The sequence below is a fragment of the Callionymus lyra genome, chromosome 12, assembly GCF_982586985.1.
Source record: "Callionymus lyra chromosome 12, fCalLyr1.hap1.1, whole genome shotgun sequence".
NCBI classification, from domain to species: Eukaryota; Metazoa; Chordata; class Actinopteri; order Syngnathiformes; family Callionymidae; genus Callionymus; species Callionymus lyra.
This window is the reverse complement of record NC_141829.1, coordinates 16,717,894-16,735,991: the sequence shown is the minus strand read 5'-3', so window position 1 is coordinate 16,735,991 and position 18,098 is coordinate 16,717,894. Positions and strand designations below refer to the sequence as shown.

Sequence of the window (18,098 nt, the reverse complement as noted above, 5' to 3'; positions counted from 1 at the left end):
CCGCTAGAATAACAGTTGATAAAATGTTCATGTTATTTATCAAGTCACATCAAATAGTATGTGACTATTTGATTATAAAGTTATCAATAATTTTCCAAAATGGGAAAATTGTATTGCTTAAATAATTGGATGTATTGCAATATCATTGTGCAGGGATTCTAAATATCATTACTGATACTTATCATTGTATTTATAGAAGCTGCACAAAGAGAAATAATATACTTTTTATGGAATATTATGAAAATATGTACAGTTTGTTGATACAGAAGGTGGCGCTCTTTATGGGGTTGTTGTTGCACTTACTAAGATATCAAAAGAAAACACAGATAGATTAATAAATCATGAATTTAAAAGTTGATTTTGTAAATATATACATTACATGCAGATCAGTTATGAAGACATACTCAATACAATACATGCTTCTGTTTATCTTGTTATTATTGTTGCATTATTTTCTTATATTTTGTATTTCTTGGGATCCCCAAATAAAGTTAATTGATGGTCATTAAAAAATCTCACCCCAAATACACACATTTCGCATTAAATCATTATTTCCAATTAGTCAGATATACTGTAGTTCCTTAGTTTGGAGCTGAAATTACGCACAGAGTGATGAATCTTCTGGTGTCCATTCTTTCCTGCGCATGCGCATCATCATCAATCAGTCGTTGCATGGCTGGCAATTAATGTGGCCTATTAAGAGGACGTGTAACCTTGTGTGTGTGTGTGTGTGTGTGTGTGTGTGTGTAGCCTGGTGAACGTCATTTTTGGACGTTTGGCACTTCTGTGGCTCAAACACGCAGAAGTAGTTCGGATCTACTAGATGTGGGTTCGGGTCCAATAACGAGCTCGCAGGCGGGTTCAGAGAGTTCACTTTGAAGGAACCATCTGAGCAACGTCATCTTCTTTTTCGTGACTTGAACGACGCCCTCAAAGCGATCTTTGAAATCGTCACTTTAAATGACAGATCACTTTAAAGGCTTCACCTTTAATTGGATAAGAACACAATTTGAATTGCGCGGGAAATACGCTATTTAAATGACATTTAAGATACGCGAACAAACGTAAAACTAAAAGATAATATAGTTGCAAACAAATGCTGTAGGGACTTGAGTGGACCGGATGTGCGTCATAGATTAATGGCGTCACTAGCGTACTACATCCACCTCTACAGGTCGGGGCACTTTCAGGAACGATTTGACATTCTATACATTTTTCAAATTTGGTTCAATTAGTCACTACAGGATTAACTCAATGACAGTATATACACGCGCATGCGCACTGCCAGACAGACAGAAACAATCGATCACAGATCGCATTACATTATTCACAAACGTGACGTGACCATTTTTGAAGGATGTGACGTGTCACGTTCAAAGATGTAACTTTATTGAAAAAAGCAAAAGAAAATTAAAGTAAACGTTTTATAGTGATTAGCGACCATTTTGTGCAAGTTTATTCATTTACAAAACACAACTTTAATAGCGATTGGAAGATATTTTTCTATCAAAAATATATAATTCTAGATCGCTAGAAAGGAACATGTAGTATTGGTGATCAAAACGTCATCAAACATTTTCTATGAATTATTGTTTTGTATGTAATGATTCAAAGGCTGGTTTAGTTAGTATCACGTCTTTTATAATGAAACCCCTTATTGTTGATCCAACAAGACTCCACACATATATAACAATAACATTGACACACAGTGAAAACAAAACATCACTCATGGTCACAATAAAGTGTAAAGAAATAATTTATTATATCTTCGTATCGCTTTTACAGTTTTGTTTTATAAAGTATTTGCTTTTATATTATATGGTTTGAGAAAATCGTTTAAATACATCACCGTACAATTATTACATTGCAACCTTTTTTTACTTCTCAATATTGCTAGTTTTGAATCTTCCGCTTCGTCAGTGTCGCTTTAATGTTTAGGTGTTTCAACAATAAAGTCCCCCAACTCCGTCACTTCCGTTGTGGCTTAATTAAGTGTTTTTTCGCTTTTGTATTTCCGTTTTTGCTAAACGTCGAAGTGTTTTCCCGTAAAGTTATACCTAGCTAGGTTTTAAAGGATCAATGTTTACATTTTGACGGATCAAAAATAAGGTTAAATAAAAGTTTGGCCGCTTTCCTCTTCCGACCGGAAACAGGGAAGTCATGATTGACAGATGTTGAGAGTGAATTAATAAAACTCAAGAGACAGCTTGAAAACATATGTACACGTTTTATTCAAGTGAGCAGCTGACCAGTTTTATTAATTCATGGCTGGTAAAAAATATTAAATCTTTTTGTACAGTTTAAACTCACTAGAAATATTAAGGCATCATCCTCAATTAGAAGCAAATACAAAACCGTTGGATCACAGTAGGAGAAGAAACGCTTTACGCAGCTGTAAAACAGAAGCTTTTTACAGCCATTGATTTATATCAAAATGGGCAGTAGGATTTTTCTTTGCTTCAGAATCAAAAGATTATCAACTAAAAGTGTACAATATCCCGCTTTTCAAAGTCACAAAAAGTCCATACACTTTCAGGGGAGACAGAATGAAATGGAAAAGTGATCACGAGAGTCACATGTTGGAGGCACAGATGAGGAGGAACAAAACCAGTGCAGGTCTTTCTGCACGCCAGTAGGGGGGGCTGTCACTGAAGCTGAACTCTGTAGGCACAGATCAGAAGCTTGACCTGTAAAGAAATGTTTTTTTTTGGTTAAAAGGACACTGACTGCTGAGAAATAAAAAGAGAGAGAAAGGAATTGAAATAAAGTGAGGGTGAAAGATACCTTAGCTGTTGGAGCGTCGGCACAGCGGATGAAAAGTTTGTTGATTCCAGGAACCGGGCTGAACGAATAGATGAAGTGGCTGTCCTGTAAATGTAAATAGATAAAAATATCACCATTATAAGCAGCGTTTTTCTCTCTGATCAATACGACACAACATCATTTATAGGAGACCAGCTTAAAAAGCTGCTTCACTTTTAATCAAGTCCGAGGTAGAAGTTGTTTAAATCAGCACATAAAATCAAATCACTAAAATAAACTTTCATAATCATAAAGTGACAACATGTGTTGCCATTGTCCATTTTAATATATATTCTAAACACTAAGTAAAGCCAAGACCAGCACATTAAGGGTGATTTAAATGAAAATTAAGTTCAGGTACAAGTTCAAATACAAACCATTGATCCGAAAATTGAAATAATTGAAGAAAAAGTTTATTAATTAATATAGAATTTTAAACAAAATCAAATGTATTAGAATTAAAATGGCATGAACGAACCTGTCACAAGGTTATAAACCTTTTCTGTAACTTGTTGTAGAAGTCAAAACCTATTGATTATTGTAGCATAAATAACTCTTAAATGAATAAAACAAAGAGTACAAATAAATATGGTTTTGACAAATACACTAACTAAATTACAAATAAATTATAAATCATCTGCTAACGTGTTAATAAAGCTCACTCTCTTGCTATGGTATCAACAAACAGGGTCATGAATGTACCAGGAAGATCGGCAGCTGGAACTTGTCGTTGAGCACGACAGCATGAACGCTGCAGGGTCCACAGAGCCGAGCTGTGATGTCACTGAGGAAGTTGGCGTGGAAGATAAAAAGGATGATGCCTGAACCTGAAAGTGAAAGATGCAGAGAAATGAAGGACGACTATTGATTGACAAACTAAATAACAGACACATCTTTATTTCTACTTTTTAATTAGCATTAGTCAAAAGGTTTGAAAGGAGATTTTTTTTGTTCCTCTAGCTAACATAAAAAAACAATTTTTCATTTGTGTTGCCGCATTTTTTCCTGCATTTAATTTAAAATCTTGTTGTTCAATTTACCCATTTGCAAATTTTGTTTTTAATGACTTTTTGGTGTTGTGTTGTTGATGTTCTGTCATTCATTACAGAACCAGGCCTGGGTTTGTATCGATTACATCACCGTCTTAGATCTCCACCTCCTTGTGCATCATGAATCATAATCCTCATGTAAATAACAAAATGATTGTTTCATTATTAAACAATAAACAATGTAAAAAGGAAAATCCTCATGTCAAACACATTATTAATTTTCCTATATTATGTAACAACTATATTATAATGAATGTATTCTCATTCACAGCCACCTTCTTGTTGTGGGAGAGATTTAAATCCAAACTCCATCGAGAAGTCGGGCCCCTCACAAAGCCTGTGGCACGCCAGAGGGAAGACGGGCTCCAGGATGCCGAGACGAGACTCGAAGTAGGCGCGGATGGTCTCCTCGGCCACGCTGGACAGACTGTGGGAGAAGACAAGGTTAGCATCTGCGGTCGACAACATCCTGGACCTTCACACTCACATGTTGATGCGCTCCTCGATCAGATTACGCACTGTCAGGTTGTTGCTGAGCTTGGCGAAGGATATCGCTGTGTTCTTGTGTTTGGACTGGATGTTGCAGTCGGCGCCGTAGTCCAACAAGAGGCGCACGATGTCAGCATTCCCCCGTTTACACGCCTGAAGGATAGAGTCCAGAGGTTTCAAACTAAAAGAAAATGAGCTCTAGAGGTTCACAAGACACACTCCAGAGGATGAATCCTAGTATTTACCTTTTACAGGTTTGGAGATATAGTCTTAATATTTTTTATCATTGAGTTTTTGAAAGCAGTGTTTCCCAAACATTGAATAGACCATAGTGGCTCATTATACGAGATATTGTGAGATATTGCAATTTATCGCGATACTGTAGGAACAAGGTAACATTAGGAGTATTGAGTTGTTTGTTGTTTTGAAACCTAAATACTGTCATGTCCAAACATGAACTTTAAAAGCTGCTGGAGTCGACTGTATCCTCTTGTCCTCAGTCATCACCGAGATCTTACAGGATTAGATTGTTCCTTTGGCTGCGGAAGACGTAATGACTGCTGCCATTTGGGGCCGGAAGTTAAATTTCAAAACAAATGGAACAAATGCTGTGAATACCTGAATATAAATATAAATATAAATTAAATATAAATTATTAAAATATAAATATATATTTAACAACAATCTACTATCACGTGAGATAAAACCAGACACACAAGTAAAGATGGTGACGATGAATCACACTGTGGCCAATCTAAAAAACTATGCTAAAATAATTTATGTTGAACAAAACTAGACGAGACGTAGTTTAATTTTGTTTAAAAACGCAACAAATAAACTTTCGCTGCATAAAGTTGACACGGAAAAGTGTGGTGCGTTTAATAACGTAGGAACAGGTACAATGTATTCAATAGTGTGGGACAAATAAAATTCACTAAATAAAGGAATAACAGAAAAAGTGTATCTTTCAGCTGGAATACAAACACTACCTTCTTAGTAGGAATAAACCAAGAACAATTTCTCTTTTCTGTATTTCTATTTTTCTGTAAAAAGTCATTATGCCGAGTTAAAATGTAGAGCTAATAAAACCATAGCAAAGCTGAAAATGTGTCGACGGTTACCTTCATCAGCGCCGTCTCACCACTCAGAGTCTGAGCATTTACAAAAGAACCAGCCTCCAGCAGGATGGCAACCGTTGTCAGAAAATTCTGTAGAAAACAAACACCAAAATGCTGAGAAGGTTTTGGCAAATTAAAAAACCCTAGAATTCTCTGTAGTCTTGTGCGTCACCTTTTCTGCCGCGTGCATCAGAGCAGTCGTGCCGTTCTTCTGACGTCCATTCACCCTCACCCCCTTTCTGATCAGCAACCTGAGGATGTCATCTTGTCCGCCGGCCGCTGCCAACATGGTCAGAGACATTCCGCTCACATCCTGGGAGAAGAATAGAAAATAAAGTTTCACAACACAAATAACTCACATCGACGTTTCATTGCAAATCGCAGCAAAAGTAATTTTCGGCAAACAAATGTTTCAGGAAATTCCTTCTGCCTGTTGACACGCATGCAAGAAAACATTGGATATGATGAATGATGAAAGCAAAAAAAACACTGAAAAGACCTTTAGACGTTTACATTTTATTATACATGGACAGATAAAAGGATTAATACAAGATTTATGGAAGAATTTTGAGAAAATACACATAAAAACCAATAAAGCACATTATCAAATCTTCAATGTGTTTTAACACTGGATAGAACACAGATTGACAATTATAAAATTTGAATACCATAGGACGATACATTATAAGTTCACAAAACATTTAATGTTTAATTCAAGACTGTGTCAAATCAATCTTTTAAACGGAAACCATACATTTGCTTCACTTTGCTTCAAGTGAGCTTGAATCAAGGCTTTCCTGATTAGTTCAAATGGGAAAATCATCCACATGATTGACACGGCAGTGCTTTTGTCTTTTGTATCTAAATACAAAAAGAATTACACATTTATAAAAAATGCTGTACGTGGATATATAAAAATACAATTGTGCTATAGTGCAAACAGACAAAAACAATTTGCATATAAAAATGTAAACACGGATGGATAAATAAATATGTTAATTAGGAGGATAAGGAATAATTTGCCGGGATTTTAAGCCAAATTCGGTAAACGGTGATTATCAACATGTTGTCAAAATGAATCGGGTTCTAAATTACTTCAAGGCTTTTTATAGCAATTACCTTTAGGCAGGATAGACATTTATTATCATCACCTTCACGATCACATCAACAGAGAACAAGACCTTCTATCACAACTCTGATACACAACAGACTTTTACAAAAACATGACGCGTAAAAGAAAGCTTCAGCACAAATATACCATGTTTAAAAACAAATATTACATATATTTACGCTAAAGCTGTGATGCGATAACTCTTGAGCTATTCTTTGTTTTAGTTATTTTTTTTCTTATTTAATAATGATGCTTCTAGTATGTAGTACGTATAAGTACAGCGTCCATTTGCAAGTAAGGCGTTAAGTCTGTCTCTCTGTGACATGACCGTCTGCTTTCCAGCCATTTCTGGGCACCATCATTTGCACTCTACTGTCAAATCAGAAGAAATGCTTAAAATGAAAATGGGCAAAAACAAATTTGACCAAACAAACACTATACCAAGAATGAGGGAGAGAGTTAAGAAGGGGTTAAAACGACTAAAAACAGTTCAGTTTTCATAATCTTTAGTTTGAAAGACTATGATTTAACAACAGCCCGACCCTTACTAACTGACAAGGACAACTTTCAAGTTCATCAGATAGTAAGGTCGAGGTTATCGCATCGTTCACAAGGAGAGGTAAACAGGTCCATCCCAATCCGTTGCCACCACATTGGAATGATCTGCCTGCGGACTTTGAATCTCCATCTGCACCGTGTTAACAGCGATGCCTCTTCTCTTCATAGACTGGATGGAATTATGGACAAAATATTTAATTTCCCTCCAAGTCCTGCTAGCCAAAGCGGGTTCGGCAGCTAAACAGGCGTCACACTCTTTTTTACCGGGGATTTTCACCAATTTATTGAAGTCTCCCAACTGCCGCGTGACTGCCATCTGTTCATCCATGCTCCACAATCGTTTGTGCCTCTTTTGAGACATGACAGGAGCAACAATTTGAGGGGTGACTGCAACTGTATTTTCTTGGGGTGGTGGTTTAACATTTGAACCACTAGCTCCACGGACAGTTGGGACCACCTGTGCTATTGATTTCTTTTGTGTTGACGAAGAGTAAACATGTGCGTCTGCAGGACGGAAGGGGGTAAATGATGAATGACTCATAGGATTCATATCAGGCAGGGAAGTAAAGGAAGAGCTAGAAGAATTCCCATATGAAGGAACCATGGACGGGTTAAGAATGTTTTGAGGATTATAATTTGAAAAGGCAGGGATATGTGGAGAGTGCAGAGGTTGGGGTACGCTCGTGACATTTGGGTTGTACGACGATGTCACTGGCAGAAGGCTGCCCTGCGATGAGTAAGAAATAACTGCATTCGTAGTGTTGAGTGGGGAGTATGTGGGAACAACTTGTGTATCGGTCGCATTTAGAGGTAAAAAAGAGGAAGTCTGTCGAGATTGGATCATATCTGTGAAACCCAAAGTCATCTCCTGGGAGTACTGCGTTGATGAGGCCATATAAGGACTGTCCTGATGATGTTGTTGAGCCCCAACCATTGTCTTTTCCCCTTTGGTTTCAACGTTATCATCTTTAACATTACTCTGCAAATTACTGGGGTCCTCCCCAGCTTTGCCTTGATTAATCCTTCTGCGCATCGTCTGTAGTGTGTTGTGTACATAGTTTTTGACATCTGTCCAGGTTCTTCCAACAAGATCTGGTTCAGCTGAAATACAGGCATTACACTCCTTTTTTCCCGGAACCTTCATCTGGGAGATAAAGTCATGTAAGCAGTGCTTCACTGCTGCCTGTTCCCTTTCACTCCAAGGTCTTCTCTTAACAGGCGCTTTTAAAACCACACCTGTGGACAAAAGAAGGGTTTTAATAAAAAATGAAATAACGCAAATCATTTTTGTAATATTTTGTAACTAATGTCTAGAGACGTAACCTTGGATATTGCTGGAGTTGTTTACGGTCTCACAGCAAAAGCTTTTGCAGGTTTGAGTAGATGTGTGCTGTGCCTCACATTGCGATGTCAGACCAAAAGCACTTTTCTATTTAAGAGAGCGATGAGGCTTCTACACTTCAGTTTATTTAATAACATTATTCTTCTTAATAGTTTTTTTTTTGTTGCCCGTTTCAGCTCAATGTTGGCATTTTATTACATTAAAATGATTACATTTATAACCGGTGAATCTCCAAAATTAAACTTCCTTCATCCATGGTGTTTAATAAGTGAAGTAGATTGTTATTTATGTTGCAAAGTCAAAAGCGATTTAACATTTATAAAAAGTGTTTTATTCTGATTCCAGGTGTTGTTTTATATAACTTTTTGCCTGAACAATCCTATCGACATTAGGACATTTTGTCGTTAGTCTGAGGGGTGTCGCAACGTATGCCAAAAAAACAAGTAGAAATCAATAGAAAAAAATGCAAAAATAATTAATAAAATTTAAATAATACAGATTTAATTCTCACCTTCCTCTGTGGTACCTGGGAATCGTGATGGTAGAGTGCGATCCATTTTGAGCAGCTCTGTACTCAATTGCACCATCAGTGTTGGATTACCGGTCAATCGACAAAGGTCCTGTACATGTCTTCCTAAAAGCTTGGCTACCTGATCCAACTCACAGTCACGAAGACTCAATAGTTGCCAGCAGCAGGCAATTTGCTCCCTCAAAGATGGAGATAAAAGTGCTTCAGGGTTTTTGACTTGACATTCCACGGCAGTCTTTCTTATGGAATCCAATCCCCTGATGAAGGAAGGCCCTTCGGTTCGTGCAAACAGGTAAGCGTTGGCTTTGGATACTTTCACCTCCTCTCGATAATTATTAAGCAAATCAATCAACAATATCATTTTTTCAGTCAGTAGAACCGTGACGTTTCTTCCATATTGACCTTCCAATTCCAAACGGGTAAAACGCCCACAGAGTTCAAGCTCCAGTTTAGTGTTTTTCCTAATTTGATCCGCAGCAAGCAGGCATGTTCCCATCGTCTTCTTGTGATAATAAGTATCCAGGAGCATCCGACCAATGTTTCCAACTCTCCCTCTGTTAAAAAGGCAGATATCGGCAAGAGTGGCTTCACTCAGTCTCTTCCATGTCGTTAAACTTGGTCTTTCTCTGAGCTCGATTCTTGTTCCGTTCTCTTCTTCGTTGATGAATCTGTGCAGTTTGATCAAGTCTTCCGCCACAGTTGAAACATCCGCATCTAACTTCCGAGCTTTGTCCATTGAAGAAGGAGTTTCCATGTGTGGCGAGAAACATTCTTTCCATTTTTTATCAAGGAGCTCAATGAACCCTTTCACTTCAATCTCGGTTTCGTTGTCTTCCGTCATCCTGCTTTCTCCAAAAGCTATTTCTGCAGCAGTTTTTAAGGAGTTGTACAACTTCAAGATGAGGTCGTTGGACGGAGCGAGTGCACTTGCTTTTTTGGCTCCTTCAACAGCCAAATCAAATTTAGATAATAAACAGATTTCATGCAAATACTGCACACTTTGGTCAATATCATTAACAGCAAGAACAAATCGGGCTAGCTCTCTCATTTTTTGGGCTATTAGAGGAAATTGGTTGTTGTTGTGATGACACCCGACTGACAGTGCACTGCCAAATTTACAAATCAGAGGGTCATTTTTTATATGTTGACAAAGGTCATCCTGATGCATTACACGGATAATTTCCTTACAGTCGTCAGCCAGGATCTCTGACCGGGAACTGGATCCAGTGGCAGCAGGGATTTCATCTCCCATCTTGGACTTGCACGATTGCTCATGACTCCATAAATCCACTTTCCGATGAAATGTGAAGCAGTGCTGGCATGGTAGGAAGTCACATCCAGGCATACTGATAACATTTGACCGTTTCGTGGTTTCGTCTACTCGTCCCTTTTTGAGAAGTTGATCATATTCATAATCTCCGTTTTTACAGATTTGGTCAACCAAGGCCTGCCTAACCTTGGAGCCTTTTGGGAAGTGAATGGCATGTGCAACATCAGTTTCATCCGAGTGCATCTTTTCCAAGTGCTTTGTCATTTGTGTGAAAGACATTCTGCAATAAATACAAAAGCGCTTTGTGTAGGTCGGTTTTTCTTCCAGAAATAGGATCTCTGTTGATGGTACTTTTTTACAAGTTCGTTCGCTCGATCTTGTCGGTTCCCTATTTTCAGTCATTATACTTTTGGGAACCTCAGAAGTGACTCCTAATGTGTCTTCCATTTTAATTGGAATCACATTTTCGGCAACATTATTTGAGTCATATTTCTCCTCAGATGTGCTTTGGTCAGGTTTGCAGGCGTCCATCATTATTAAAGCTTCAGCTTTAGAGTCCCGTTTGTTTATGTCAGAATTACTTAAAAAAGAAATGCTTCCATCTTCTTGTGGTTGCTTTGTTACTTCCTGATTAACAAATGTATTACAAATGTTGGCAGCACTTGGATCAGTCTCAGCACTACTGGCAGTTGTGAGAGCGGCTTCCACAGCTGAACACATGGGTATGCCCTCATGTGTGCCGATATCGTTCTTGTTCTCAGGACTGGAGGCATTAAATGCCTTTTGATGGTCAGAAGGCAAGCTAAGAACTTCACTTCTCTCTTCAACCAAGCTCTTCCCTCCAAAAGTACACGCCTGTAAAAGAACAAGTATATGTAAGACTTACTGCCAAGTAAGAATTAGAGCAAAAATGATTTGAATAGTAGAAGGGTTGGTGAGGCAGTCGCAGTTTACATTTTTTGTAAGCATCAATTGTAAAGAAGTGGGCTTTTAAATGTAATTAATCTGCACATTTTACTTAAGCACCTTGGCAACATCCCCATTTACAGTCAAGCACCGGTCATAAAGAAATATATTCTCCACACAATGCTGGTTAAAACCATCAGAGCATCAATATAAAAAGGACATGTGACCAATTCGCAAAACAATTAATTGCTTTATTTGATTCAGCAGTTTCTTGACATGTTACTGTCGGCAATATAAACGTGATGGGATGTGTCATGAAACTAGTCTTTAAATTAATAAGAATATATGTATAATATGTGTAATGATAAGCCCTTTATCATGCTGTGATTTAGAAATATTCTTCAAAAAATAAACATGTGTACCTGTTTAATAAGCTCATCTTGTCAAAATACGTAGTTTTCAGTGAATTCTTCAATCATCTTGTTATCTGAAAAGAAAAGAAAAAACAGCATTTTATACTTATTTATATTAAAAAATAAACTGCATGCATGCACACACACACACGTATTAGGTTTATCAGTTAAGAAACTAAATAGGATTAGCACAATGGATAATTTATGAATAACTGATATGATAAAAACAATAAATACTGTATGATGTCAAGTTTCATAAAACTTTCAAAAGCTTACCTTTTTTCTCTGGAAAAGTCTTGAAAAATGTGTAACGTCAAAGGATGGCTCTCTTTTTTTATCTGAAAGTATCTCGACAGAACTTAGTCATTTAGTTAATGTATAGGCGAGTTTTCTGTGACCCAAGTTTCACTATGAAGGCACAGGAGAACTAGTGTGTTCAACTTCAGATGCATCCCTTTTTTTGACATTCTCGGATCGAAGGCAACGTAGAGAAGGTTGAAAACTTTAAAAAAGGCAGTTCAAATATTCCGTGTTGCACTACGCAAATCTTGAGATGCACCTTTATGATGTAACAAACAGTTCTTTGAGCTGATAAATTCAACTTAATTGTAGATAAGCATCTTAGCTTTCATTATTGGCAAATAAATGCTGATGTTTTGAGCAGCTGGTTATTCCAAATATTCCTGTGACTGTATTAGCCTGTTCTCATTCCCAAAACATCAACATTTTTTTCAACCCTGTGTGAAGCACGTCGTCTCTCGTCATCATGGATTCTTGAACGTTTTGCTGACTGATAGAAATATATTGAAAGATTAATGGCGATGGTTTAAAAAAAAAAAAGGCGGAATTGTAGACGTGAATTGTTCCAACGAAGCAGATTGAATTTGCAAACACACACACCCACACATACACACACATCTTCTGGGGCAACCAAGGTGCATTTTGTAAAATGTGCCTCATTAATCAATGATTAAACTATGATCTCCCAATTTCGATTTCCGTTTTAAGACTTTTCCAATTAACACTTTGAAGGGGAACAAAATACCTCATGATCCAGGTTGTATTCAGTCCTGGAATTCAGGGCCAGTTTTACAGCCATGTAGTCTCCACTTTTTACAGCATCTCGGAGCTCAGCTGATCAAAACAAAATGGAATCAGAAAGAAAATGGTTGACGTGTGAAAATAAAAACCTACTTGCTGATAAAGGTGGCCCAGAGAGGATCTCATCTTCTCCATGCAGATGTTTTTGGAAATCATCAAGAGACATCCAGTCAAGGTTGAGATCCATTCCGAGGTTGAGCGTTGCCTGGCCCTTATCTGTAAAGAAGAGCACATGATCAAATGTATCAACACCAGGATGAAAAATTAACAAGAGAATCGGAAACACACCTGACTTGTCAGAGCTCTCAAGGGGATCATGAACGTCCTGATTGCCTTCACTAGCCATGAAGACTCTGGACTCACTGCCTTCCCTGCGCTTCTTCTTTTCATCCACTGGCATTTTTCTCTCTGAACTGAGCCGCCGAGCTTCCTCCCTGCGTTCCCCAAAATCTTCTCCAGGTCTCAACTTCGAAGTAGATTCCTGTGTTTCCATGTCATCACTATCTAATGAGAAACCATAACTCTGGCTGGGTTTTGGGGCGACTGTTGAGAAAGAAAAGATAATCATCCTACTTGACCTTTCTGCACCACATAACACTCTTGGGTGACAAAGCTAAATATCTTTTCATATTGTTTAATAATGCATGATAGCAATTAATCTAAATTAATATGGATTATTAATTAATATAATGGATGGATTTATTAAAATATTCTAAAAAACAGAGACAAAAACATCCATTTTATTTTGCCATCAGTACTTTTTTTCACAGTGAAAATGTGTTGCTGATGCATGACTCATTCTTTTCAGCACCGGTTAAATACAAATTAATTATACAGTTATGGGTAAAATGAGCATTTGATCTATACATTGATGTAGACAAACTTGGTTGGAAAAGCACCACAATCTTACTACCTTCAAACTGTTTCGTCTTCTCTGGCTCCGGTTTCTGAACAGGAGATTCTTTGGTTGACTTTGGAATCTTCTCTGCCTTTCCAATTACCTGGAGAATCAAAAAAATGATCTGAGCTTTATGACAAATACACAATTTCTAGACAGGAGGATCATCCCTTTGCTTTAGGTGCTTTGTGGAGTCGGAAATTAATTGTTTATATTTGTTTGTATTATTTCCTATCTTCTAGACACATTCAAATAACTGATAAAAAAGGTTTTCTCACAATTAATTGTAATCCTTATAGGTCATATTAATATGTTATAGTACACTCTTACTTGCGTTTCTGTATGAATTATAATTAATAATTAATTATACATTATAATATAATTATAATAATAAATTAAAATATATGAATCGCAAAATAAATTAAAATCAGTGCTTAAATAACAATAAATACACTTCACAGGGATGCTTTACCTATAGAGAACGATGTATCACGACTATAGAGAAAGTCACTTTCAAGTCATTGAAGTACAGAAAACTAAATATCAAATCCCACGGGTAAAAATGGAAAACAGGGGAGTAAAATAATATACATCGTGCCCTCTGGTCTACACCTGATTGTAGAAATGTCAGGGAGTGAAAGTATGGCACAAAAAGAAAACACAGTTTAGACCATCACACAGTGTATGACGATGAAAATGACTTCACAATGAAGGCCTTTTCCTCACCTTTGTGGGCTTGCTGATGCTCTTCTCTGCCATGGGCTGGTGCAGTGGCGGCCTGCGGGGGGCTCTGTCTTTGGCCTCGCAATTCAAGAGAAACTTCTCAAACAGGTTGTGGGAGCTACCTTTAGAATCCTTTGGAGCTGGAGGGTCCTCTTTCACCACCTCCTCTTTGGGTTTGTTGCTAGACGGTGCGACTCCCGTGGACGAAGGAGAAGATGATGTCGAAGAAGTGGGGGCTTTAGGCTGGGCCGGCGAGCTCTCGGGAACTTTGCTCTTGCTTTTTTTAAGAATGGTGGTGCTATCACTGGAGTCAGACGAGTGAGGGGTCGCCTCTTTTGCCTTGGAAGTCAGGCTCTTCAGTTTAAGAAGACTGGATTCCTTTTGCTGACTGTCCACACGTTTGATCTTTTTTTCCTGAGTGACGTCTTTAAGACCATGAAGCTTCACCTCCCACTTGCCCTTTTTGATTTTGGTCTTCTCATCAATCGACGCCTTATCAGCTGGTTTTGTTTCTACTGCCGGGGCATCATCCATTGGTACTTCTGAAGGTGTGTCGCTCAAGTCTTCCTCCAGCGGAGCAGTGATCTCATCATCGGAACTGTCCATTTTCCTTTCTTTCTTTTCCTTGCTCTTTTTTCTCTCTTCTTTTACTTCTCTTTTGGGCTTTCCACTATCTTTCTCCCTTTCCTTCTTATGTCGTTTAGGTGGAACTAACACATCTTCTTCCTCCTCTTCAGAATCGATAATGTGCTTTTTGGATACTATTCTCTCCTTCTTTCTTGGGGGCGAGGGCGAGGGCGGCGTTAACGGTCTCAGTTCATCCTCATCCGTCTCTGGTGCTGGTATTGGTCTGGTCTCTTCCTTCACCTTTTCTTTCTTTTTCTTTTTCTCTTTCTCTTTCTCTTTCTCCTTCTCTTTCTCCTTCTCTTTCTCCTTCTCTTTCTCCTTCTCTTTCTCCCTTGGGGGCATGACCTCAACTGCCTCCTTATGCTTTTTCTTTTTCTTCTTCTTTTTCATTGGTACTTCTGTTGGCCGATCTTTTTCACTGTCACTCTCGGAGTCAGCATCGAATGCTTCGATTTTTACAGCTGGTTTCTAGACAGAATAAACAGACCAAACAGTTACACATGACCAAGTCTAACATTTTCAATTGGGTTTGATTTTTTTTTTGTTTGTGGAGAGATCAAGGTTGTATTATGAACAATAATTACATATACAACATGGAGATCAGAATGTGCTCACTTTATGTCACTTCAATAAAAACATAGTATGCACTTTGAACAACCTAAATTATCCATCAATATCTCCGTGTAAATGTAATCATTGTATTCAAATGTTTTATTTAATATTTTATTTATTGAGCATTTACCACTTGCACAGATACTTCTGTTTCTTCTTCTTCTTTCTTGGTTTTAGGCTCAGACTTGGCCTTTTTATACGTCAACAGGACCTCGTGACAGTCTTCAAGGTGGGCTTCTGGCTCCCAAGTGTCATCATCTGAGCAGTAGTTCTTCCAACGTACCCTGTAGAGCACCTCACCCTGCGCAAACAAAGATGGACACTGTATTAAAATCATCAAGCATGATGTCATCAATTTAGTTCGAATACAATAACAGTCAAACCAGCAAACACCATCCACAATGAAGAACTGTAATTCAATTTTATTATATAGTTATTTACAGTCAGACTCTGCAATGGTCGATGTTCTATAGTTGTTTTAAACGGCATTTAGTGGTTAAAATCATTAAGTCAATAGGATATTGCCTCATACACATTGCCTGCCATGAAGAAACATGCTGGTTAGAAAACAGTTACATTTAACGATTGTGATGTATGTCAATTTGTGAATTATTAGTATTACTATTTTAATCTTTATCTAGATTTAGGATTTTTATAGACTAGTTCTTTAAATGATCAAAAAAACAAAAAACATTTAAATTATAAATGAATGGAACCTATGTTATGAGATTTGAAACAAAAATAATATCTTGCATTGATGTTGGCGAAGGAGAATATTGACACGACAACGTATAGCGATGTTTATTTTTTGAAAGCGTAAAATAATACGATTTTTTTTTTTAAATGTACAATTAACATGAAAATATTCTAGGTGTGCGTTCCTTTATTTTTAAACTTCAGCAGTCATTAAATAGCAGCAGTCATTACGTCCTCCGCAGTTGAAGAAACAATTAAATCCCACAAGATCCAAGCTATTACTGAGGACGAGAAGATACAGTGGACTCCAGCTGCTTCTAAAGCTGATGTTAAAAAGTGATGGTCTGAGGAAGCGTTGTCATTATTTACAGAGAAAAATAGATGGCGTTCTCTTTGTGTTTTGAACAACTGTTCTAATGAAACATCACATCATTTTTTGAACTGACGGCACCACCTGCTGACCACCACCATGAGCCCATCACTAATGTTTAGACACATTTTTGTTTAAAAACGAATGAAAAGCAGTTACAACTCTATCCATTTTAACTATTTTGCAATAATATTTAACAGCACACTGTTAAAATGTTTTGTTATAGTTATTTTATGGTTTATATTTCAATAGTGTGTATAAGATATATATATATATATTTTTTTTCAACAAACTTGCAAATATTCACAGCGTTCCTGGTGATGACTGAGGACAAGATGATACAGTCGACTCCAGCAACTTTTAAAGCTGATGTTTAGACATAGTGTTTCAAAACAAATAATAAGGAGTTACAAAAAAAAGGTAACTAATTGACTATGTATAATGTATATGCACACAAAATATCATATATAGATTTATATTAATGTTGCATAATAAAATGTGTTGGAAGTTTATTTTTTCATAACTTCCTTTAATGCCTTTGTTATTATTATGAAGGTGTTGTGACCGCGGGGGGTTCCGTGATGGCAACAGTATTTTAGTGCAACTCGAATGACACAATATATTTAATTTAAGGTGTACTGGTAGTATGTGTGTTGTATTTTTTATTGACTACTGTGGACAATATGCAAGATATAATTTTTATATCTGTATTCTGGGGCCTGAGGGGGACATGGAACTATAGTTGGCTGTACAGGATTTAAATTACTATTTAGTCATCGCTCCTGTATCTCTTGCAAACGCACACAAATATAAAAGTACACGGAATTGCAGTAACTACGTTCGAAATGAGCGAAAAACCGATGCGGCTACGTTAGCCAGGCTAGCTGTGGCCATTCAACTAAGCTAGCTTTACCTCCTCCACCCGCATGTCAATAATCCTCTCCACCTCGTACACATCCTCCTCTTCACTCTCCGCCGGCTCTGGCTTGGTTTCGGTCGCCATGGCCGCTACAGTTCGGTCAATATAACCTTATTGAATAAGGTTTATTTTAGCTGTGGGCCGAGAGAATAGCGGCGGCAGGACACAGGCGTACCTGGCCGGGGAGTCACTAGTGAGACGCTTTGCGGTGAAGCCACACACGCCTTCCCTGCGGTGCGTTCAGTGACAGTTAGTAAATGCGACACTAGTACATTCAGTCAGTGTTTTGTTTTTTATATTTGGGGTTATTCTGGGATGTGACGTCATCAATACCAACAAAGCGATTTACCTCAACAGGCGTGTGCGCGTTTGCGCGTGCGTATTTATGTACAACGTCTAAATTACTGAACTGTAAATGTATATCCATTGGACAATGTACAGCTTTTGAAAAACAACAACCGACACTGAACTACACTTAACCACATGAGTAGAAATAAAATTGTTGTCAGAAGTGGGATTCGAACCGACCACCATGAACAGGAACATAGGTCAAGCTCATAAATTA

The 18,098-nt window shown here is 37.7% G+C and overlaps 1 protein-coding gene across 4 annotated transcripts; it reads right to left on the bottom strand.

The window, feature by feature from the left end:
- Positions 1 to 2,207: 2,207 nt before the first annotated feature.
- mphosph8 (M-phase phosphoprotein 8) lies at positions 2,208 to 17,786 on the bottom strand. Of its 4 annotated transcripts, XM_087803741.1 has the most exons (14): positions 17,528 to 17,778; positions 15,679 to 15,849; positions 14,313 to 15,404; positions 13,602 to 13,689; positions 12,977 to 13,231; positions 12,782 to 12,904; positions 12,633 to 12,721; positions 5,631 to 5,771; positions 5,462 to 5,548; positions 4,339 to 4,493; positions 4,127 to 4,278; positions 3,505 to 3,629; positions 2,785 to 2,868; positions 2,208 to 2,687 (listed from the first exon to the last, which is right to left on the bottom strand). In XM_087803741.1, exons 1-14 carry the CDS (start codon positions 17,615 to 17,617, stop codon positions 2,646 to 2,648), a joined length of 2,694 nt encoding a protein of 897 aa, XP_087659867.1. In that variant the 5' UTR covers positions 17,618 to 17,778; the 3' UTR covers positions 2,208 to 2,645. The 4 variants fall into 4 exon arrangements, with proteins under 4 accessions (XP_087659867.1, XP_087659864.1, XP_087659866.1 ...); XM_087803738.1 differs by lacking the exons at positions 2,208 to 2,687; positions 2,785 to 2,868; positions 3,505 to 3,629; ... (2 more) ...; positions 5,462 to 5,548; positions 5,631 to 5,771 and adding exons at positions 5,955 to 8,363; positions 8,981 to 11,123 and having other exon boundaries at positions 17,528 to 17,786; XM_087803740.1 differs by lacking the exons at positions 2,208 to 2,687; positions 2,785 to 2,868; positions 3,505 to 3,629; ... (9 more) ...; positions 15,679 to 15,849; positions 17,528 to 17,778 and adding exons at positions 5,955 to 8,363; positions 8,981 to 11,123; positions 11,597 to 11,661; positions 11,864 to 12,624.
- Between the last annotated feature and the right edge of the window lie 312 nt (positions 17,787 to 18,098).

What these genes read in the sequence shown, in the direction of transcription:
- mphosph8 (XM_087803738.1), bottom strand. Translation starts at nt 17,617, where the DNA reads ATGGCGACCGAAACCAAGCCAGAGCCGGCGGAGAGTGAAGAGGAGGAT. An exon ending in CAGAAGTATCTGTGCAAGTG is followed by an intron (nt 15,405 to 15,678) that starts GTAAATGCTCAA and finishes TATTCTGTCTAG; the next exon opens with AAACCAGCTGTAAAAATCGA. An exon ending in TGGGCCACCTTTATCAGCAA is followed by an intron (nt 12,722 to 12,781) that starts GTAGGTTTTTAT and finishes TGTTTTGATCAG; the next exon opens with CTGAGCTCCGAGATGCTGTA.